At 33.4% G+C, this 25,184-nt stretch overlaps 1 protein-coding gene across 5 annotated transcripts in view; it reads left to right on the plus strand.

Annotated features, from left to right (window-relative positions):
• The window catches only part of TMTC3 (transmembrane O-mannosyltransferase targeting cadherins 3), a 166,605-nt gene that overhangs the window by 10,143 nt on the left and 131,278 nt on the right, over positions 1–25,184 (plus strand). For 4 of the 5 annotated variants that reach the window (XR_009505425.1, XM_059936639.1, XM_059936638.1 and 1 more), the window contains exons 2-7: positions 3,737–3,953; positions 6,266–6,484; positions 7,831–7,930; positions 13,272–13,387; positions 13,849–14,021; positions 20,093–20,345. Coding sequence is in view for 4 of the 5 variants with exons in the window: in XM_059936639.1 (XP_059792622.1) it covers positions 3,765–3,953; positions 6,266–6,484; positions 7,831–7,930; positions 13,272–13,387; positions 13,849–14,021; positions 20,093–20,345 (1,050 nt within the window). In the remaining variant the exon portion in view is untranslated. Of the gene's footprint in view, positions 1–3,736; positions 3,954–6,265; positions 6,485–7,830; positions 7,931–13,271; positions 13,388–13,848; positions 14,022–20,092; positions 20,346–25,184 lie in introns of those variants that run through there. The other variant, XM_059936642.1, reaches the window with a different exon arrangement.

Consider the following 25,184-nt stretch of genomic DNA (forward strand, 5'->3'; position numbering starts at 1 on the left):
TTCATTTCTTTTCATTCCTTTTTCTTTTTTCTGTTCTGCAGCAGTGAATTCCACCATTCTGTCTTCCAGGTCACTTATCTGTTCTTCTGCCTCAGTTATTCTGCTATTGATTCCTTCTAGTGCATTTTTCATTTCATTTATTGTATTGTTCATCTGTTTGTTCTTTAATTCTTCTAGATCTTGGTGAAACATTTCTTGCATCTTCTCAATCTTTGCTTCCATTCTTTTTCCGACGTCCTGGATCCTCTTCACTATCATTATTCTGAATTCTTTTTCTGGAAGATTGCCTATCTCTCTTTCATTTAGTTGTTTTTCTGGAGTTTTATCTTGTTCCTTCATCTGGTACATAGCCCTCAGCCTTTTCATCTTGTCTATCTTTCTGTGAATGTGGTTTTTGTTCCACAGGCTGCAGGATTGTAGTTCTTCTCGCTTCTGCTGTCTGCTGTAAATACTCTTAAACATTATGAGTACTTTAAAAATCAAATACATCTTATTCCCAAATATAATTTCAAAGTATTAAAACCATAGTTTTAATTTACTTTTTTTTTCCTCTATTAATTTTAAAGTTTCTTTTTGTGAGAACATTTAATCAAACAGCAGTTTGTCACCCCAACCTGAGAGGTTTCTGAACCCATACACAAGACTTGATTTTCACTCCCCGATGGTGGATATCCTGACTTGTTTTGTTTTTCTGAATTACAATTACACACACACAGTTTAAAGGGAAAATAGTTCTTTATGCTGTGTTTAAACACATCAGGTGTTCTGTCAGTTATATCTTCTTGGGACTGTCATTCAGGAATGTGCTGACCTATCTAATTGTTGCCTGGGTAGTAGACCTGGTTGCATGGCTATAGTTCTGTGTTGCATCCCTTATCTCCTGATTTTCCTATCTTTACGTTTCTTAGTATACTTCCTTATGTTATTGGGGTATCTATTCTATTAGTTTCCTGAGAAGAAAAACATTAGAGGTACATTTTTGAGACCTTGAATGTTTTAAAGTATTTTTAATCTACTTTCTACTTGGCAAACTTGGGTTTATTAATATAGAATTTTATGGTGGAAATTATTATCCATCAGAAATTTGAATCATTATTCCCTTTTTGTTTTCTGAATTTCACCCCACCCCCACCCCCCCAGCTTCTAATGTTGTTGGTAAAAAAAAAAAAAGTGATTTATTTGGATTCCTAACCTTTGGTATGGAACCTGCATTATTTCTTTCTGGAAGTTTTTAGTACCCTCTCTTTGTTTCCAATGTCATAAAATTTTATAAGATTCTGTTTTCAACTGGTAGAAGATAACTGGGGGGTCTAAAACTATACTAAGAAGAGTAGCGAGGGCTACTCTTCGTTGCAGTGCATGGGCTTCTCATCGCGGTGGCTTCTCTTGTTGCGGAGCGTGGGCTCTAGGCACGCGGGCTTCAGTAGTTGCAGCACAAGGGCTCAGTAGTTGTGGCACACGGGCTTAGTTGCTCCGCAGCATGTGGGATCTTCCCAGACCAGGGGTCGAACCCATGTCCCCTGCGTTGGCAGGCGTATTCTTAGCCACTGTCCCACCCGGGAAGTCCATCTATTCCTAGCCCTACTTCCTGAGATCCTTGGTATCAGTTTTTGAGATGATGCTGGCAGGAGTGCAGAAAACTTTTCAGCTTTTCCCCCTTCAGCTAAGGATTCACTTTCCTGATCTCTATTGAGTCACTTATTAAACATTTTACCTTTCCAGCTTGCAAAATGTGCTGTGGTCTCCTCTCCAATTGTCTTTATCATTGTGAATTTATAGCCTTCCTTTTTTAAAAAATATTGACTGTCATTTTACTGTGGTTGAGAAGGAGCTGAGCCAGATCTCTCCAATCTTTAAACACACACCATCAACTTTTTTATGATAATAATGTGTACAAGACCATACCATTTAGAGATGCTAAATTTCTTCTGGATTCAAGATAAACTCTTAGGTAATTTTTCTGTTAATTGAAAACTAGACTTCTTCAAAAGGTACAGCTAATTTCCTTTCTGATTTGTTGGTTTCAGTTTAACATTTCTTTTAAAAGCCTAATGTATTCTGAAATTTTTCTGTCTCATTCTAAAGAAACTTCAATACCTTCCCATAGGTGTTTTTATATATATATATATATATATATATATAAATATATATATATTCTTATACAGCTCATATCTGATTTAAGGTCTCTACCCTATTCTTCTCTGGTCTGACCAGAATTCCTGCAGATATATCTCTGGTTCCAGATCTTCTGGCTCTGTGAGTGATGTATTAATTTCCTATTGCTCCTATAACAAATTAACACAAATGTACTAGCTTAAAATAGCAAATTTATTATTTTACAGTTCTGGAAGTCAGAAGTCCAAAATGGATCTCACTAGACTAAAATTGAGACGTCAGTAGGGCTGTGGTCCTTTTAGAAGCTCGAATGAAGCATGTGTTTCTTTGTCTTTTCCAGCTTCTAGAGGCTGCTGTCAATCCTTGGCTTGTGGCCCACAGCCAGCCATCATATCACTCTGACCTCTGCTTTTTCAAGTCTCCTGCCTCCCTCATTCACTTGTGAGGTCTCTTATCATTGAATTGGCCCACCCAAGAAAATCCAGGATAATTTCCTCATCTCAAAATCCTCAACTTAATCACACTTGTAAAGTTTCTTTTGCTCTGTAAGGTAACATATTCACAGGTTCAGATGATTTACATATTTGGGGGACCATTATTCTTCCCTCCACAAGTGATAACACTAAAGTGACACTAATGACACTACTCAAGCTAGAAAAGTATCTCATCAGCTTGTTTTTTTAGAGTATACCTTCAAACCTTATTTTTATAGTAGGGTTGATTCTCCAGTATCCTCCAGTTTATATAGTTCTTTTTACTCTATAAACATTCCCTCACTGAATCTTTTCCAAAGCAATGACTTAGTTATGAATTGTCTTGTATGAAGTCTCTAGATTAAAAGCTTTTGTTGCAATGGGAAGGAGAAAAACCATAGTTTATATCTGTTTCATAAACTACTCCTATGCCCCAGGGGCCAATCAGATAACATAAGTCCATCAAATAACTCAATCCGAGTAAAAGATAAAGGAACAGTAGTTAAACTGGCTAGTATACAGTTAGCATAAAGGCATGTAAGACAAATATTTTTAAAAGGCTTTTGATCAAGCTGAACAGGGCTTCAGGCTACAAGTTTGGACTCCTGATTTAGGTAATAGTTGATCTTTATATTCATAAGGTACTAAAACAGCTTTATCTACATTTCAGAAAACCCATGATCAGTGTCTTTTTACGTATGTATTTGTTTTCCCACAAGGATTCATTTAGATACTGTTGGAGCACATCATGCCAGGTTTTTTTTTAGATATCTTATATGTATTTTTTTTATACATATCTTATATGTATTTGTTTCCCAGGTGACCTGACCTGTGACAGTTGATAAGGAGTTCACTATCTAGTTAGCTAAAGAGATAGGTTTAAAGATTGAGTGATGTGATAAAAGGCTGTATTAGAGGTATGAAAACACATATGAAAGAGCAATTAATTCTGTCTTAGGTTAGGAATATGGAGAGGTGGTCAGCTAATACTCCTTAAGTGGATGGCATTTGAACTGAGATTTAAAGAATTAATTCTCTGTGAGAATTAGCATTCTATCTTTATTTTACTTATTCTTCTATTAAAACTGTACTTATCGGAGAAAAAAATGTTGCTTATTTCATTTTATCTTCATGATTTCCCCCCCCAGATTTTGTCCACAGGTGCTTGTGGAAAACATGGCTGATATTAACCTCAAAGAAGTAACCTTAATAATAGGCGTAGTTGCTGCTTGCTATTGGAACAGCCTCTTTTGTGGTTTTGTTTTTGATGATGTGTCAGCAATACTGGATAATAAAGACGTGCATCCATCTACACCTTTAAAAACTTTATTTCAGAATGATTTCTGGGGAACCCCTATGTCTGAAGTAAGTATATATTACTTATATGTATCTCAGATTTTAAATTATTCTGGTAGTTTAATACTCCTAATTTTTTATCAACATTGCATTGCCATCATCATAGTAATTATGGATTATTTTCCTCAAAAATTTTATACAAGACATAACATGTTTGTAATAAATTAGATAGGAAGTTGAAAATATGATCATATTTTTTATAGTACTTGATTCTTTCCTTGGTTTTATACCTTGGCTTAATCTCTCTAAAAATAATATGTGTGTAAAAACCAAATGTGTTAGAACAGTAGGCGTAACACAAATCAAACTGACTTTATTTCTCTTTTTTCTCTCTTATGAGTCAGGCAGAACAGATGACTGCTTGTGGTATTTAACCATTTAAAAATATATGTAACTTCAATATAAATAGATTAGACTTTAAGGGTAAAAATGCTAAGTATACATATTGCCTATTTTTCTACAGAAAGAAATGATTTATTAAAAATTTTAATTTGTGCCATATCTCCTACCTAATACTTAATTTGATTTTATATTGAGAACCCAAAAGTTTAGTTCATGTTTATGGAGATATTTTTACTTTGCCAGTAACTTTATTTTGAAGGTCAGTGTTAAACTGTTTGGGATTAAATCTTTGTTAGCTTGGGATCATATAGATTAGATTCTAATTTTAGTTCTAGCGTGTAAAACCTGTGTGAAATAGGTGTGAACACAGCTTTTAGATGACTGAGGCATTTTCCTGATCTATAAAAGAATAATACCTTGAGGATTAATTAATTAATCTGTCTGTAGTACGTAGCACATAGTTGTTGAAACATAACATGTAACACTTTTTGTCATTTGTCATTCTTGGCCCCTTTCCGCCTTCTCCAAATCTGGAAGCTTCTCAAGGAGGGGTATGGAATCTTTCATTCCTCTAGTCACAAACAATTATTTTTTCTTATTAAATAAGCAGGTTATTTATTTTTCTGCAACCTTTCCTATTCTCACCCAATTCTAGCCTTTAGAAGAAATAAGTCTTTTGATAACAAGGGGAAAATATGGTCCTATTATAACATATATTATTTTCTAGATAATTTATTCCCCTCTGCCCATACCCTTTATCCCCAGAGACTCTTAGAAATATGTGTCCATTCCCCCAATTTATGCTAATATCTATTTTGATTTTAATCATGTCATTAGATTTTGACCTAAAAGGTTTGAAACCAAAAGGTTTCTACAACATTTTTCTGCTTTCTGTTACAAGTCATTTCAGTTCAATACATTGCCTTTAAAAACAGTTTTGTATGCTTGAGGTGAAATTCGAAGGATGTACAGGAATTAGCCAAGCAGGAAAATGCATTCTAGGTAGATAGCACTCATGTTGTGTATAGTCAATACAGACAGAGATATTAAAATGCTTTTAATTTCAAAATGGGAAATGTTTGTTTCTTGTGCTTCCTAATGTTCCCTATTGGGGATGAGCCGGCTTAAGTCTATAGCTGTATACCAGAGTTACAGCAAAATATGGTAAGAGGTAGGAGAGCAAAGAAGGTGAGTGTGGATGCCTTTATAAAAAATTACAAAAAATAAATAGGATAATATTTTATATCTTTTTAACTTGTGTGTTTTATTCCTAAATCTGGTTTGATTTTGTCTTAGAGTAAAAATATTTCCTGTTAAATGTAACTTTTAGTTTATAAAGAAATTCAGTACCTCACATAGAATTTGATTTATTGCTAATAGAGACTACAATAACAAAGGTATCTATTCTCTAAGAAAGTTTTTGCTCTTGTATTACTCTCTATGTAGTATGTTTGGTTTAATATATTCAGTTTTATACATTATGGAGGTATTTTTTCAAAAGACAACTAGATGGTACCTTTTTGAGTCATCATTGTTTAAACTGCACTGGGTAAGCATTCTGTTCTTATGTTTTCTTTTGAAGACCTAGCCAGCAGTTACGTGAATGCTTATATTGGTAATAGTTTGGGTAGCAGGCTTTGGAGAGAAATCCTGTGCTACAACTTGATTAATATCACTGTTGTCCTACTTTTTTAAATCTGTGTATTGAAGAGGAATTAGTAGTTAGGTCTTCTTTTACTGTTAATTCTTGGACTACTATACTATCAGAGATGAAATTGCCTTGTTTTTGTACAAAGGAAATAGGAAAACACAAAAAAACCACATAAAGCTATCTTTTATGTTTGTATTATTCTTGGGGCATTTCATTATTTTACTGTTATTTCTCAGCCAAATGTAGTAAAAGCAGTGACTAGTTTATGTACCCAGAAGGACCAAGATACTTTAATAATCAATGATTGATGGTTGTTTTTTCCTTTTAGGAGAGAAGCCACAAGTCTTACCGTCCCTTAACAGTATTGACATTTCGCTTAAATTATTGGTTTAGTGAACTGAAACCTATGTCATATCATCTCCTAAATATGATTTTTCATGCTGTGGTTAGTGTGATATTTCTTAAAGTCTGCAAACTCTTTCTGGATAACCGGAGTAGTGTGATTGCTTCTTTACTTTTTGCAGTGCACCCAATACACACAGAAGCAGTAAGTAAAACTATAAATTGATGTTTTTTGCATTATTCCTCCACATGTCTATAATGGTATATATTTTTAAGGAAAAAAAAAAATTAACCATGACTTTAATCCAAGTATTTGAAGACTCCTATTGGTACAGTGTCTTAACTTACTAGTGTAGAGTCTAACTTTGCTACTATGTAAAATTTTTTAAAACAAATTTTGAAACAAACATTTATTCAAGAACATAAGATGTAATCACTCAACTTTAGTGATGTAAAATATAAATGAATACAGTAATTTTCTTTGCTAATTTTTTTATGAATAAAGATTTTAAATATTTGTCAACTTGGCATTTTTTTTGTTTCAAAGGACAGAAAATAATAAGAAACTTACGTAAGGGATGAAAATTTATCAAAATACATGCAAACATGGACAGATATCCTAACAAATGATGATGCTCAGTAATTTCTTATTGTCTATTGCCATGTGTTTAAAAATTGTGAGCTGTCTCTACTATTGCCAATATGCTCATCACCAGCACATTCACAAACTATAACTGTATTTTTCTTGGTAATCTTGAGACTCCAAAATTGCCTCTCAGCAGAGCAAAGAGGACTCTATTCAGTTGCTTTGTTACAGGCTTTCAATTTTAAACAATAGTCTGTATGCTTAAACTCTGCCGGGGTGTGTGTGTCTTGTGTCTGTATATGTGTGTGAGTGTCGTGTGTGTGTGTGTGTGTTGGAGGGGAGTTGTGTGTCTCTCCCAGTATCTTGAAACTTTTGGTGTCTAGCTGAACATTTTTCTATACATCTACAAAAATAATAGGTTGTTTAAGTTTTATAGTGAGTTCAGAATACTTTAAAGGGATTTTGGGGCTTTATATTTAAATTTTTTGAATTTAAAAGGATGTTTTAAAGTTTATTGTCTTTTTAAATTTTAGTTTGCAGGTTTATTTGTGAGCTATAATGTATTGAGTTTATTATATTTTTGTATTTTAAGAACACTTGTATTTTAAGAAAACATGTAAGAACTACATCTAGATAGTGTACTATAATTGTGTAAGATGTTACCATTAGAGGAAGCTGGGTAAAGGGTAAATAGGACTTCTCTATACTATTTTTGCGACTTCCTCTGAGTCTATAATTACATCAGAATAATAAAAGAACTGTTACAGTCACTGATAAATTTACTTTTATGGAAGACATGCAAATTCACCACATGAGGGCACTCAAAGAATGCTTAAAAAAACAGAAATGTGCACTTGAAAAGTTATGGCAGTTTAATTTCTAATTAAACTGCTGTTGCAATTATATTATAGTTAAATTTTCAAGATGCTTTTCATTAATATGAACCCCTCTCCTTCCCTTTCTAGGTAACAGGTGTTGTAGGAAGAGCAGAACTTTTGTCATCTATCTTTTTTCTAGCTGCATTTTTGTCATTTACCAAATCAAAAGGACCAGATAATTCCATAGGTAAATGTCTAACATTTAACTTTTTACTTTAGCTATAAAACTCGATCAGGTAATTTCTGTTTACTTCAAGTGGTTCTTATAAAACATGTGCCATTTTTGGTATTTATCTTTATATATCATGCTATTGTACTTTAGCATCTATGGACATAAGAAAAGTATGTGACATTGTCAATATTAAAAATTACTGTTTGTAGTTTATATTTTATCATGACTAACAGTTTCTATTTGATCTAATTTTTAAAAATTTCCCAAAATATAAGAGTTTTAGGATCATTCTTAGTTCCATTTGCTGTTACCTGTAAATGATTAAAGTACCAATACTTCAGTTGTCTTTCTATAAATAACACATGTGAAGGCTATGAATTGTATTGTTTAGGCAAAGTTAAAAGCCTGTTAGAGTATAACTTTTATTATGTGTTGATCATAGTTCAACTATTTATTGAGGCCCCTCCATGTAGCCTACCCTGGAAAATGCTTTGTATACATTAACCCATTAGCCCTAATGATGTCAGAAAACAAATTCCAGGCAATAAAAATGATTTTTTAAGAGTGTGGGCCCAATGGGCATGAGAGGGCACATAATGTGAAGTGCATTATGACCTTAACCTGTACTTGGTTAATCTTAAAATTTAATGCTGAGTTTTTTTTCTATGTTCTTGGAGAATTTTCTCACTATAAACCCAAGGCACTGATGATAAGGAGCTTAATTTTGTATGTATGAAAACAAAGTTTCAAGAGATAAGCAATTTAGCTAAACAGCTTCTTAGATTTGTAATATGAGTAGGTTTCCCTCTTGCTGCTATGCACAATGCCTTCTTAAAACAGTTTTGAGTTCAGTATAACATAGTAGTTAAAAGCATGGACTCTGGAGTCTGGTTTCACATTTCAGGTCCACCATTTAGTAGCTCCATTTACTATGTTGGTCAGATTACATAACCTCTCTGTGCTTTAGTTTCTTTATAAAATGTAGATAATAATAGTCCCTACCTGTTGAGAAGGATTAGTTGAGTTAAGCATGTTAAGGGATTTAAAGCAGTACCTGGCTCATAGGAAGCAGTGTCCCTATTTTTCCTGTTGCCTGTAATGCAGTGAGAGGTAGTTCAGTAGCTAATATAGAATTGCAAACTAATATCGTCTTTAAATACCATCCTAAGCAAAACATGAATGATAAACTTAGAAAATACTGTGAACTTCAAGACCATGATCAGGCTCCAGCCTATCTCTCTAAACATGTCTCCTGCAGTTTTGCCCTAGTCACTTCACTATAGCCAAGCAGACCTTCTTGCTACTCTTAAACAGGTGAAGCACTGGCCTTTATACTTGCTGTACCCTCTTTCTTGAATTCTCTTCCTTTAGAGCTTCACATAGTTGTTTCATTTATATTCTTTACATCATCAGGCCTCAGCTCAACGGTCTCCCTCTTAGAGAACTTCTTCATTCTAACTAAAATAGCCTTTCATTTTATTATATTTTTGATCCTTAATAATTTTACTTGGTCCTTTTTAATGATTTCTTACTCTTTATAACTCCAGTATCTTTCCTTATTTCCTTTAGAATTACTTATTTTAAATTCTTAGTCTTTTCGATTAATTCTTAATTAGTCATGTATGTTGTTGTTATGTTTGTGCTCTCTCTTTTATAACTGTGGTACCCTTCAGGTATCTACTTATTTTGGCTTATGAGCTCAGGCCACATGTTCTCTGAAAGTTATCAACCACTGTGTATAATATAGCTACTTTTATTTATTTATTTATTTATTTATTTATTTATTTATTTATTTATTTTTGGCTGTGCTGGGTCTTCGGTTCGTGCGAGGGCTTTCTCTAGTTGCGGCAAGTGGGGGCCACTCTTCATCGCGGTGCGGGGACCGCTCTTCATCGCGGTGCGCGGGCCTTTCACTATCGCGGCCCCTCCCGTTGCGGGGCACAGGCTCCAGATGCGCAGGCTCAGTAGTTGTGGCTCACGGGCCCAGCTGCTCCGCGGCATGTGGGATCTTCCCAGACCAGGGCTCGAACCCGTGTCCCCTGCATTAGCAGGCAGATTCTCAACCACTGCGCCACCAGGGAAGCCCAACCACTGTGTATAATAAAGAGAAAGACCAGCACCACTCTGTCCATCTGGTGACTCATTAAAATCCAGGGTGGAGATCTCCAGGTTCCCCAGGGCCACTGTTGATCACTATTGTTGCCATTCTACCAACCACCTGCTCTAGTCTCTTTAAGAGAATCAGCATTAAGAACAGGCCAGTCTTCCACCCCCCTGCATTTAGTTGGAAGGTCTGTGGGTGGAAGAGACTGCTGAAGAGTGGTTGGTCATTTTGTACCTTTAAAAAAAATCTTACTCCTTATCCCAGCAGGGCTTCTGAAGTATTCTCATTTAATCCCTGGAACACCCACAACCTACGGGAGCTGCAGATTTCTACAGTAAAGGCGCAAATAAGGATTTACCCAGGGCAGTCAGGATTGGCTAGGAAAAAAGTTTAAAAAAAATTTTCTCATTCTTCTGCTTTAGATGTAGTCCCTCGTAACACCCATGCAAGCATACATGTTTAAGATAACCTTCAATGCCCAGGAATTTCTCTCTTTTTTTGTTTTTAATATCTTAGAAGCCATATTTTCCTCTCACTTAATCTTTCTAGGCTTGATTTTGGGGAAGGGGGCCAACAGGTCAACAGGTCATGCTAGTTTACCACTTGACCAAAACAAAAACCAAATCATGTTACTTTCTATCCCTTTAACCTACATTTCTCATAAGACTCATTTTTAATCTAAAAATACATAATTTTTTTTAACCCATTGATTGTTCTCTTACAATAGAATATAACCTTCATTAGAGTAGGTAACTTTCTCTCACTTTCTTATCTCCATTTCCTAGAATGGTTCCTGTATACAGTGGGTGTTCATTATATATTTGTTTAGGAAATGATTAGGTGAATGAATGTAATATATTTTAAATTCTAATTGAAAACATACTGAAACTTGCTCGGGACCTCTCTCTGTCCTCTTTTCCCCTATGATATTTTGTATGCCACATTACATTATTTCACTCTTGAGACCACAAACAGTTTTGTCATCATCTTTGTATTCTCCATTCTATCTAAGGTATTTGTCCTATGCAAAGATTTTCAATTTGTAATTATTTAATTACTTTACATTCTGGGTTATTCGTGTCCCATACCCTTTTCACAAGCATCATTCATCTTAGGCCCTTTGCACTTGATTTTTCATTACTTTAGGTTTCTGCTCAGATGTTATCAGTAGCACCACTCATCTTCCCCCCTCCGTTTTATTTCCCTTCACTTTCTGTTTTTCTCTATAATACTGAGGTCACCATTTGACAAAACATATTTATTTATTGTTATCTCTCTCCCCTACAAATGCAGTAAATACTTAAAATAACTATTTAAATACATGATTACTGAAGGTATGTATCTTTACACATGTAGAGTCAGCTTGGAAACCTATATTTTGAAATTGGAATAGATTTTGATAATTGAAATTGATTCTACACTTATACATGTATTTTTTTTTCAGTGTCACCTTATTTAGCAGGGGTACTTGTTTTGGACAAAATCACACATGGTAACTTTAGCCACAGAGACCTGATTATAAAAATCAAAGTGTATATGTCCATAAAGTAATTTAGTCACCAAAGAACTGATGTGACTGGTTTCAGCAAAACGTTTGCCTTTATTAGAACTATTAGTTGCTTAGATTGAATCCAGCATCTTGGAAAGCATCTGTTTGATTTCTCTTCCTTGGAGTGAAAATACAAATTAGTGAGAAGCTCTGAATTTAGTATCAGAAGAACCAAGTTAAATTCATGGTCTCCTTATTGTGCATGACTCTTTTTAAACCTCCAAAATTCTTTCCTCATCTTAAAAATGAGTACGATTGCACCCGCCCTCATATCCCATAAGGTGATTGAAATGCAATGAAATATGCTAAACTGGTTATATAAACTGTTTAATATACCTACTTTCAAGGCCATTGTTTCCCACTAGTTTTTAATGTGTGCATACCCATTCAGGCATACCATTTTGTATCATCTGTATCATTCATTTGCCAAGCTTATTCCCTCCTCTATTCCTTTATTCGTACATACCCCTTTCCCAATTCTTTCATGTCCTGTATATCCTTCAAGGTCCAACTTAGGTTCAACTTGTTTTGTAAATAATCATCTACTAATTTCTTTGCTCTGTGAATTTCTTGGTGACTTTAGCAGGATAGTTCAACCCTTGATATAATCTGTTACATTAATATTGATGGTTTAGGCCTAACTAGAATATGAGATACTTTTTTGAGGAAGGAATACTATTATATCGATACTTAGTATTTCCAATAGTGTTCTCATTTTTTTTTTTTAGTTGTTTTTCCTTTCGGTAATGTTAGTCTATAGAGTATTTTAAAATTGAAAATGATTTCAAAAACAGATGTTTCTATGTTAAGCCCAGTGATAAAAGAAAAATGTATTAGATTCATGAATTCTGTTCTTACTTATACCTGGATTTAAGTCAGTTATTTGAGTTTACTTTGATTAATGTCGTTAATAAAAACTGAGGTCACACAATCAAAGTACCATATATTTCATAAACTGGAAAAGAATTAGAAATCATATTTTCCAATAAGAAAACTAAAGCTCAGAAAAGTTGCCCAAAATCACAGAGCAAGTTAGTAGAAGATCCAGATTTACTCTCACAATTCATGGTTCTTTAATCAAATTACTACTAAGTAGTAGACATTTACTTAAAATTGATGAAGTAGGTTTTCCACTTAAATAGAACTTGTGAATATTCTGTTACAAATTTTTTAAAGAATAGTATTGATTTAAATGCTTATTGCTAACATGTTTTAGTTTTTATAGTCTTTTTTTAGTAAGAATGGTACTGTAGTTTGCCCAGTAGTTTTCACTTCCAAGTTTTTTTTAATTACTCACAGATATAATAAAGTATATAGGTACCTCTATGATAATTTCAGGTATTTATCTTCATTTCAAATTGATAGTTCATTAATTACACACTCAACCCTGTAAGTTTCTCTTCAGATTGGACACTCTACCTTTGTTTTTAAATGTTAGCATTTGGTTAGATAATTTTCCTGTCCACAAAAATTTTTTAGTTCAAATTATATATCTTGATTTTTTTAATAAATAAAGCAAAAATTACAGCATTTAAATATGTTTTAAAATATGAGGTATGTCAGTGGAAAATAACAAAGGTGAATATAGAATCACAAGTAAACTTTTTCAGTAATGTCTAATAGTTGTCTAACTTAAAATATCCTTTTATGATATTATAAAATTGTTTTGTGTGGTTTTATATTTTTCTGTTCTTAAATTGCAGTGTGGACTCCTATCGCGTTGACAGTGTTTTTAGTGGCTGTTGCAACACTGTGTAAAGAGCAGGGAATAACAGTTGTGGGAATTTGCTGTGTGTATGAAGTATTTATTGCCCAGGGGGTAAGGAGAAATCTAAATTTCCTTGTTGCTGTCTTTTATCCTATTTGAATCAGATTATAATAAACTTATTTTCTAAATGTATTATTATATAAATTGGTCTGTTTACCAATTATGATTACTAAAAATTTGCTAGAAACAAGCATATTTTGCCTTCATACCCACTGAAAATTACTTAACATTTTATATTATACCTTCAGTTTTTTAAGAACAGCTTTTTAGGTTTCAATAATGAAACCATTAAGCAACTTGGGAAAGCACACAGTAATACTGTACAGTATAATTAATTATTGGATAAGATTATTGGGCTCAGTTTTATTCATTATCAGCTCCACCATTTGCTCCATGTTGATTTTATAATTATGGTCAATTTTTATTTAATCTTGCATTTAGAAAGTATGATAATTGTTGAAAAATTACAGTAAATTGCTATTTGTTACTTAAACATTTTTTTCCTTTTCTAGTATACTTTGCCATTATTATGTACTACTGCTGGACAGTTTCTTCGCGGAAAGGGTAGTATTCCATTTTCTATGCTGCAGACACTAATAAAACTCATTGCTTTGATGTTCAGTACACTATTACTTGTTGTGATTAGAGTCCAGGTTATTCAATCCCAACTTCCAGTATTCACCAGGTATGATATTCTGGTTCTTTTGTTTTCTTCCATCTTTTTTTTTTAAACTTTGCATTTTAAGTGATTGTAAATGTTCCAGAAAGTCTTTGATTTGCATTGAGGTTTTTTAACAGCTTTATTGAGGTATAATTAATACTTTTTAAAAACCTGTATATATATAAAATGTACAAATTAATAGGTTTTGACATACGTGTACACTCATGAAAACATCACAGTCAAGATAATGACCCCCCCAAAATTGGTTAAGTCTTCTGTATCCATAGTGAGTTTTGTCTACTTGTTTTATTAATTATTGAGAGAAGGATGTTGAAATCGCTGACTATAGCTGTAGATTGGTCTATTTTGCCTTGCAGTTCCATCAGTTTTTGCTTCATGTACTTTAAAGCTCTATTATAAAGTATATCAGTGTTTAGGATTGTGATGTCCTCTTGATGAATTGATCCCTTTATCATTATTAAATGAGCTTCATCTGCAGTAGTAGTCTTTACTAAGACATTCATTTTGCCTTATATTAATGTAACCACTCCAGCTATCTTTTGTTAGTGTTACATGGTTTATCTTTTACTTTTTAAATCTATCTATATCTTTATTATTTAAAGTAGATTTCTTGTAGGCTGCATATAGTTGGGTCTTCCTTTTTTGTTTGGTCAGATAATCTGTCTTTTAAATGGGGGGTTCAACTGTTGATAGTTTGTTGTAAATCTACCATCTTGCTAATCGTTTTCTCTCTGTCTTGTCTGTTCTTTGTTCCCTTTTTTTCTCTCTCTCTTCTTTTGAATTGAGTATATTGTAATACTCCGTTCTTAGCTCCTTGTTGGCTTATTAGCTGTATATCTTTGCTGTGTATTTTAAGTGATTGCTTTAGGGTTTTTTGTTTATGTCCTTTGCTTATCACAGTTTATCTTAAAGGCATATTATAATTGCAAGTGTATGTAGTATAAATGTCAGCATATATAGTACAAATATCATATATACAATAAATAAGTTTTTATATAAATATATAAACTTATTATAAATAAGAACTTAGCCTTTGTGCTATTTGCATACATTTTTATTGAGTATACATTGTAAATCTGACAATACATTGTTAACTTTTGCTTTCAACAATTATCTTTGGAAGAGATTTAAATTTAAAAATTCTTTTATGTTACCCCATAGAGTTACCATTTCTAGTGTTCTTCATTTCTTTGTTAGATCAAGATTTTCATCTGGCACCATTTTTCCTTGTGACTGAAGGACTTCCTTTGACATTTCTTGACATGTAGGACTGCTGGTGATGAATTCTTTAAGCTTTTGTATATTAAAAAATCTTTATTTTACCTTCATTTTTGAAGAATATTTCCCCTGAGTGTAGAATTCTACATTGACTGTTTTTCATTCAGTAATATAAAAATGTTGCTCTGTATTCTTTGGCTTGTGTTATTTTAAATGGGAAATCTTCTTATCCTTATCTTTATGCTTCTGCATGTAGTATCTTTTTTTTTCTATGCCTGCTTTTAATAGTTTCTCTTTATCATTGTTTCTCTCATATTTTTTAATTGAGACATAATTGACATATAGCATTGTATTAATTTTAGGTGTACAATATAATGGTTTTATACACACACACACAGAGACAAATGACTACCATAATAAGTTTAGTTTACATCCATCACCACACATAATTACAAAATTTTTTTTTCCTTTTGATGAGAACTTCTGAGATCTACTTTCTTAGCAGCTTTCAAATATACAATACAGTCTTGTTAACTACAGTCGTCATGCTGTACATTACATCCCCAGGACTTATTTGTCTTACAACTGGAAGTTTGGGTGAAGATGGACAAAAGGTACAAACTTTCAGTTAATGTTTCTTTTATCTTCTTGTTTCTTGTGCTTAGGTTAATTGAGCTTTTTAGAATCTATAGGTCTTACTTTATATAAATTTTGGAAATTACTTCTTGAAATATTTTTTACTTTGCTCTCCACTCTTCTTCTAGGACTCCAGTTACATGTATTTTAGGCTTCTTGAAGTCATACTGATGCTCTGTTTATTCCCCTTCCCTCCAAAGCTGTTTTCCCCATTTTCATTTTGGATAGTTTCTTTTGTTGTATCTTCAAGTTTACTAATCTTTTTTCTGCATAGTCTAATCTGCCCTTAATTTTTTCTAGTTATTTTTCATCTTAGACATTGTTTTCATCTCTGTTTGAGATTCCATGTTTCTACATGTTCTAGTACTTTAATGTCTTTATCTACTAATTTTATCATTTGTGTCATTTGTTGGTCAGTTTAGATTCAATATATTTTCTCCTCATGGATTGTATTTTTCTACTTCTTCACATGCCTGGTAGTTTTTTTAATAGGTGCAATATGTGAACTTTACCTTAATGTATTCCTATATTGTAGACCATTGTTCTGGGATGCATGTAAGTTATTTGAAAAATGTTTCATCTTCACGTCTTTCTTTTAAGCTTTGTTTTGGGAGACCACAGCAGCATTTAGGATAGGGCTAATTTTGCTTCCTTGCTGACACAAGACCCTTCTGACCACTCTACCAATAGACTTTGAATTATGAGGATTTCCACTCTGGCTGCTGAGGAACTATTCCCAGTTGTATTTGATATTTGTGAAGGTTTATCTAATCCTTTCAGAAGGTATTTTCCTAACTATTAGTTTTCTTAGACATGCTTTAACAAATTACCAGAAACAGAGTGGCTTAAAGCAGCAGGAATTTATTCTCTCACAGTGCTGGAGGCCAGAGGCCAAAATCAAGGTGTCAGGCACAGTTGGTTCCTTCTGAAGGCCCTGGGAAAGAATCTGTTCTGTGCCTCTTTCCTAGCTTCTGGTGTTGACATTCCTTGGCATGTCGCTGCATCACTGTAATCTGCTCCATCTTTACCTGGCCTTCTTCCATGTTTGTTTCTCTGTATTTTCTCTTCTTTGTATAAGGGCCTCAGTCATTGACTAGTGGGCCCACCCTCATCCAGTATGACCTCACCTTAACTGTAATTACACTGGCAAAGACCCTACTTCCAAATAAAGTCACATTCTGAGGTTTTTGATAGACATGAACTTTGGGGAGGCATGAATCAACCCACTACACTGTCCCTAGGTATTTCCCCACATATGTGTGCTGATCAGTTCTCATTAGTACTGGAAACTGGATCCTCTACAGATCTGAGTTCTCTCTCAGCAGCTTTCTTCTCTCTGGTATTCTGCCCACTAATTCTAACCCCCTGGGCTTCTAGGGCTCCCAGCTCTATCTTCTCAACTCAGGGATCCAAGTGGATTCCACTCAGGTTCTCTCTTGCTGCACAGACTAAAAACTCTATCGAGGTACTAATCTCTCCAGGTAGGGCTCCCCTCATTTGTTTTTTTTCCTATCAGGCATTGTCCTTCTTTGCCTGATACTCAGCATATTAAAAGAAGTTTTATGTATATTGTCTATTTTTTAGTTGTTTAAGGCTAGAAGCAAAAGTTTTACTGAATTTTAACAGTCTTCATGTCGTTTTTTCCCTGCTCTAACATTAGCATTATTCCATTTCACCTTACTTATCTAAAGTTTAAGAGGAAATTTAGACTAGTTCCCTATTCAGTTTTAAGTGACTGACATTACATGCAAGAACTATGCAAGAACTTTTTTTTTAAACAAAACCCCAAAATATTGTTCATGTTGCTATCCATGATAGTTCATTTCTGACCCTGGTTGGAATAAATTTTATTCAGATAATTTCTTTTATGCCCAACACATTCTTTGTGGTTTTCACATAATTATCCTTTTTTTTCTCTCTCTCTTTCCTTTTTTTTTTTAATTGAGGTATAGTTGATTTACAGTGTGTTAGTTTCTGGTGTACAGCAAAGTAATTCAGTTTTACATAAATATATATATATATATTCTTTTTCAGATTTTTTTCCATTTTAGGTTATTACAAGATATTGAATATAGTTCCCTATGCTATACAGTAGGACCTTGTTTATCTGTTTTATCTATATATATAGTAGTGTGTATCTGTTAAACCCAGGCTCCTAATTTATCCCTTTCCCACCTTTTCCCCTTTGGTAACCATAAATTTGTTTTCTATGCTTGTGAGTCTGTTTCTGTTTTTTTTTTTTTTTTTTTTTTAATATTTATTTATTTATTTACTTGGTTGCACTGGGTCTTAGTGGCAGCATGCAAACTCTTAGTTGCGGCATGCATGTGGGATCTAGTCCCCTGACCAGGGATCGAACCCGGGCCCCCTGCATTGGGAGCATGGAGTCCTATCCACTGCGCCATCAGGGAAGTCCCTGTTTCTGTTTTTTAAATAAGTTCATTTGTATCATTATTTTAGATTCCACATGTAAGTGATACCATGTGATATTTGTCTTTCTCTGCCTGACTTACTTCACTAAGTATGATAATCTCGAGGTCTATCCATGTTGCTGCAAATGGCATTATTTCATTGTTTTTTTATGGCTGAGTAGTATTCCATTGTGTAATAATTATCCTTCTTAACAGCATTTTTTTTCTTTAAAAAATAATTACTTTTTAACTTCCAGCATTTCTACTTCTGAGTCTAGCCATGCTAAACTAAACAGCTCATTTAAGCATGATAGTATGGGAAATAAATTGAATTGTAAATAGATATTTTATATTTCCTTCTTCACTCCTTAGTTTCAGTGTTTTTGTTCTGTTTATCATTCCTTTTAGAGAATTTGAATCAACTGTTTTCCATCTCTAGTTCTACAATATGTAAATGTGGTTTATAGGTGTGAACGTATTTGTTTTGTATATGTGTGTGTGGATGACTGTATGGGGTATGTTATATATAAATATATATTTTCCAAATATAAGCATTTAAAAATGTGTGTGTGTGTATGTATTTGTGTGTGTTATATAAATTTTATTCTATTACCCTGTGAGGTTGATTGTAATATGATTTGACTTGCTTTGACATGTACTCTTTGACTGCAGTTCAATTATTAAATCACCTATCCTAGATAAACTGTTGATTTTTTAAAATGAACTCTGAAAGTGGATTACAGGGGAAAAGCTTTGTATTCAGTTCTGTTGGTTATTTTGAGAATTCAAGTCCTGACTTTCAAGACTTAGTATTTTTCATATATGTATATATTCAAATATGAAAGTTTATAAAATATTATTCATTCAAAAACTATGTACTTTTTCTCAACCATTTGATATTTTTAAGAAGACCAAGTCAAATAAGTAGTAGAGGTTGATTTTTCATTGGCTTATTCATTTTAAAATGAGAAATTGGGTTTTTAGAGGACTATATGTTAATATAGCCAATACAATTTAGAACATAGCCTAAGAAATAAAAATCTGAAATGATTCATTTAAGTATACTTTAAAAAAAATGATTTGACATAATTTGCAAACAATAGACTGAATGAAATGTACATTTAATGTATCATGGCCTATATAAACTAAGATATAAGCTTATATTAAGTAGAACACAAATAAAATGTTACATAGGGCTATACAGTTACTCCTCTATACTGGGAATTTGGTTTTTAGCTTTCTAGAAGTCTAAGCAAAGAGGAAAAGCCCATAGGTAATATAGTTTTCTCTGTTCGTGACAAAAGAAAAACATAGTAATTCTTTCTAGGAAGCATAAGTTTTATTAGCATTTAGTGGTGAAAGAAACTCTCATGTAGGAAAACATTGGTTAGTGTTCTCAGAAGCATTCGTAAACACATGCAACAATGAATCTTATAAAACTTTTCTTATGACTTTTAATCAGAAGGTCATAATTTAATGAAAGCACTTCTGCAGAATGTCATAATATTATAGAATGCATGTCTGAATCATAATAATAAACTAAATATAGATAACCTACTTGCCCTTCAAACAGTTCTTCATAAATATCACTCCTCTCAACTAGGCATTTCGTAAAGGTTAGACAGTTTGAACTCTGGCAAGAATCTGAAATATCCATAAAAAATATTTGTCTTCGGTTTAACAAGATTACATGTAGACTATTGCTTTTATTATTATTGTTCAGTACTTTATTTATATCTGTTATATATTAACTTTGTGTTTTAAAAATGTTTTAGTTTAAATAACTTTTTTTTTTCATTCTTTATACAGGTTTGATAACCCGGCTGCTGTAAGCCCAACTCCTACAAGGCAGCTAACTTTTAACTACCTCCTTCCTGTGAATGCTTGGCTTTTGTTAAATCCTTCAGAGCTCTGCTGCGATTGGACCATGGGAACAATACCACTTATAGAGTCATTTCTAGATATTCGAAATCTTGCCACATTTATTTTTTTTTGCTTTTTGGGGGCTTTGGGAGTATTCGGTGTCAGGTACCCTGGTAATTCCTCCAAGACTGTTTTAATGGTAAGAAAGTTTCTTAAATTTTCAGGTGATATTATATTCAGTTTATTAATTAAGAGTGCCTTTAATTCATCAAAAGCATCTTTAAAGAACTACTGTCTTTCTTTGTTCATGTCATCCTAATTTATGAACTTACTTTAGGTTATCCTAGAATTATATATCAGAATTTGACTAATGCTGCACATTCAGCATATGAAACAAAGAGTGATTATGAATTTCCATAATTTGGTGGGAACTCTGAAATCATGAAGCATTCTTTTTAGCATCATTTTTTTAAAATATATTTCTTACCTTTACCCGACTAGATTTTACACTCTTTAAAGAAATGAGTCATATTATATACTTCTTTGTTTTCTTGGCACAGAGAAGAGTGTCATGTAAGATAAGCAACTAGAAATACATAGCTCTTTATTTTTCATTAGCAAGACTTTCATTACTCCCTGAGGTATTTCTTACTGTGTTCAGAGAACTCTGATTAAAGTCTTTTCTTGTTTTCTGAGATCTGTTTCTTTGTAATTTTCTTAACTCTGCCCTCACATCTTACTCCTAATAATTCTGTTGCCTCTTACTTTAAATTATGGAAGAAAATAATAATCTTTAACTTTTCTTGAGCATTTACTATATGCCAAAAAGTGGTTTTAATACTTTGTAAATATATTATTTCTGGCTGCAGCCACTAGATTCATTTATTCATTCAATAAAAATATTTGATTTTCAGCCTATGTACCAGGTAGCATTTTAGGCACTGAGTATATGATAATAAAAGGAAATACAGGATCCCCATTTCTAGAGAACTTGCATTCTAGAGAAATTTGAAAGAATATAGGATTTGAAAAAAGATCATATTTACTGTTATTTTTGGACCTGTTGAGTTTGAGGTACCTATGAAATAATACGATGGAGATTTCGAATAGCACTTTGTGCCTGGAGTTCAGTGGCGAAGAGTGAGCTACATGTAAAAATTTGATTGATTACCATAGAGAAACTTGATAATTGCCGTAGAGATAGTAATTGAAACCAGGATGTGGAGAAGAAGGCCTATGGAGAGGTTATAGAGCAGCCTTTGTCAACTGGGATTTTGTCATTTTTCTTAGAGATGGTAACTAGCTGGCACCATTCTAGGTGTACAGAAGTTAATTCATACACGTAATGCATGCCTTAGAGTATTTGGTCTTAATTTTCCCTCAATAAATAGTTGAAGGGGCTTTATAGAATGAAAGAGAAGAAGCCTATATCTAGGTCTTGAAAAACTTCCACATTACATACCATATAAAGGAAAATGAACCTAAATGGGAGGTACTCCAAATGTACAGAAAGGTAGGAAAGTGTTTCAAGAAAGAGAATGGTTAACACTAACAGCTGCTGTCAAGTAGAGAAGTGAGATCAGTTGGATTTGACCTCTTTTAGGTGTATTAGTTACTTAAATGAAATTTATTTCTGTGGAGTGATTTGATTAGGAAGTGAGGAAGTGAAGATTGTTAGTGTAGGTAACCTGTAGGGGTGATTTAACTTTGAATATTTCAAAGGATGAGACAAGCTTGAATTTCCTAACTTAGGAAAGACAGCCAGTCAGGCAAGGGCTTCAAGTATAATAAACTGCTGATCTTCTGTAGGGCTTGGGGGAAGCACGGAGATCTGGAATTGATGGACCTTCAGAGGCTGGAGTGGGTTGATGGTGGGGGAAGACTATTGCTTGGTTGGCATGTAGAATCACTTTCATTGGAGCACTCAGTTGGCTGTCTTTTTCTGACACAAAGAGACATCACTAATGGGTTGGCTTACAAAAACATATTCATTGAGTTGAAATGTTGATATCACTAATGGGTTGGCTTACAAAAACATTCATTGAGTTGAAATGTTGATTAAGTGAGGTTACAACCAATTACTTGTTATCATGGCTCCAAAAATCTTTTCCTAAGATTGTGGGAACTTGTTTTATACTTAAGGGGCATAATGAATTGGGTAAGATAACTTAAAGATGTGTTGTCAGAAGAGAAGATTTTTAAGGTTGGAGAGGCAAGAGCATTTTTAACATAGGAAGTTCATAAGAAAGTGATTAAGTAAATGAAAGAAGAGATGATTGGTAGTGAGATTAGAGGTATAGAGCTCAGGTTTGGCATGAGATAGATGGAGACACCGCTTATGGTTATAGGAAGGATGGAAATGAACATGAATGTGGATGTTGGTAGCTTTAGTAGCGGAGAATTGAAGGAATTCTTGTTTTATCGCTTTAGTTTTCTCTGAAAATTTGGAAGTGTGGTCACCTGCTGAAAGTGACATGGGTCAAAATTTTGAGAAAAGTAGTCAAGATTCAAAATAGTCAAAGACAGTGGGAGTGAGCCTACCAAAGAAACCTAGGAATCCTGAGCAGTCTTAAGGATCAATCTGAAGTTGATCATGAGTTTATGATGATATTAATCTATTTTGCTTTGGGACTTTCTAGTAGTGCTTTGCTGCTCACATAAATAAAGACGAAGCACATATGTGGTATATGTGCTTTGGAATACATCCAAAGCCGGGGTTCTACTAAAAGAAAGGCAAAAAAGGAGGGGTGGGTAAATACAGAGTTTTGGCAAATAAAATAATGATTTGTGTAGTTCAAGCTGAATGAAAAATAGGATATTGTCAATGAAATAAACATTTATATTAATTACATTAATTATGCTTTATATGTATAAAAAAGGAACACTTGTGACCTTAGGTATAACTGCTTTAAGTATAGTCCTAAGCATACTTTTTTTAAACTTTTTTTTATTTGAAATATAGTTGATTTACAGTATTGTGTTAATTTCATAGAAAACAAACTTATGGCTTCCAAAGGGAAAGGGGAGGGAAGGGTGGGATAAATTCGGAGTATAGGATTAACAGATACAAACTACTGTACACAAAATAGAGAGACAACAGGAAACTATATTCAATATCTTATAATAACCTATAATGGAAAATAATCTGAGAATATATATGTATAAAACTAAACATGCTATTTTTTAATGGTGATAATTTTCTGAAGATCTCTGAACAAGATACATAGAACAAAGGAGTATCTCAAATACCAGATACCATGTAAGCACTTATTAAATAAGATGTCATATGTATCTCAACAGTAGTAGTAAGTAGTTATTAATCCCCGATTTATTTATAATGAAATGAAGTCACAAGTTAATTTGAATAGTTTACCTTATGTTATATAACAAGAAGTGAAACAGATTTGCCTCCAAACTCTTGGCTTAGTCCACTACCATCCTTCCTTTTTTTTTTTTTTTTAAATTTATTTACTTATTTGTTTTTATTTTTGGCTGTGTTGGGTCTTTGCTGTGCGCGGGCTTTCTCTCATTGGCGGCAAGCAGGGGCTACTCTTTGTTGTGGTGCACAGGCTTCTCATTGTCGTGGCATCTCGTTGCAGAGCATGGGCTCTAGGCGCGCGGGCTTCAGTAGTTGTGGCACGTGGGCTCAGTAGTTGTGGCTTGTGGGCTCTAGAGCACAGGCTCAGTAGTTGTGGCGCATGGGCTTAGTTGCTCCGCAGCATGAGGGATCTTCCCCGACCAGGGCTCGAACCCATGTCCCCTGCATTGGCAGGCGGATTCATAACCACTGCGCCACTAGGGAAGCCCCCATCCTTCCTTTTAAGGAGAGTTTACATCACTGGAAGAAGGATATTATGTTCGTTACAGTAAACTTGGTTGGCATACATTAATAGAGAGCATATTAGAACTTCTGAGTAAGTTAATCATTGAGACATTTCTTATTCAAGAACCAGTAGATTTTTTTGAGAGATGGTTTTTCTTTTTTGTGTAGCTTATGCATCAGTCTGTGATACATCTTTGGCTGAATTTAACACTTTTAATTTTTTCCAGTGAAATTGCCTTAGGGCATCCATGAATTAATAGGGAATATATTTTTTTTAAAGGATCATGTATTTAGAAACAAATCTCTGTTTCACAGCTAGCTGGTTGTTTTTAATCAAGCACTTCTGGGAAGTGGAAAGTGAATTATGCACTCTTAATGTTTTACCTTTTTGATTAAAAAGAAAACACTAAAATTTCAGACATATAAATCGATATGATACTGAGCAATTCGATGGTAGTGCTTTTCTTCAGATTCAGTCTTTTGTATTATTACAAGTTATTAATTTGTGATTCATGGAGAAAGTATTCTTTTCACTGTATTTACATTTCTACATCGATTTTTACTAATAAAGGATGAAAAAGAAAAGGCATTCCTTCCTCTCAAACTCTTAGAGGACTCTCAAACTTCTGAAGCTGAAAGAACAACTTATTTATTCCATTAGGTACTATAAAACAAATCAGGGTAATGAAATATGGAAGCAGATGTCCATAGAAACAGATGTCCTAATGACAACCAACTTATTTCTTTCCATAAGTTATTTGTGTGCTAGTTATTTGTGTCTTATCTTTTGTAATGGCTTTGTAATCTGGAAACCATATGCCATCCCATTTTCAAAATGGCAAAAAGTCTAAGCATTTTGTCATGTTTATTTCTAACACAGTGTGCAGTGTTAGAATTTTAGAAATTCTTATAGAATAAAAGACTGTTGATTTAAAGGGGCCAGGTTTATTTTTATACATATACTAAGTCTCCGTTAAATGTATGTGACCCTTCAGAATACTATGCAAAGTAACGCTGAAGTAATGTATAGAAGTAGTCTTCTGTCTTGTCTGAAACGTACCTTATCAATTTCCAGTATTACAGATGGTAGTAAAATAATAAAAACTGATATGTTTGGCTATTTTATCAACCTACAATTTATAGTTTTATTTTATTAAAACCTAATATATTTTCCTGTCAATTTATTTTTACCACAAGCACATAAGTTAGATATAT

The sequence above is a fragment of the Balaenoptera ricei genome, chromosome 10 (genome assembly GCF_028023285.1).
Source record: "Balaenoptera ricei isolate mBalRic1 chromosome 10, mBalRic1.hap2, whole genome shotgun sequence".
NCBI classification, from domain to species: Eukaryota; Metazoa; Chordata; class Mammalia; order Artiodactyla; family Balaenopteridae; genus Balaenoptera; species Balaenoptera ricei.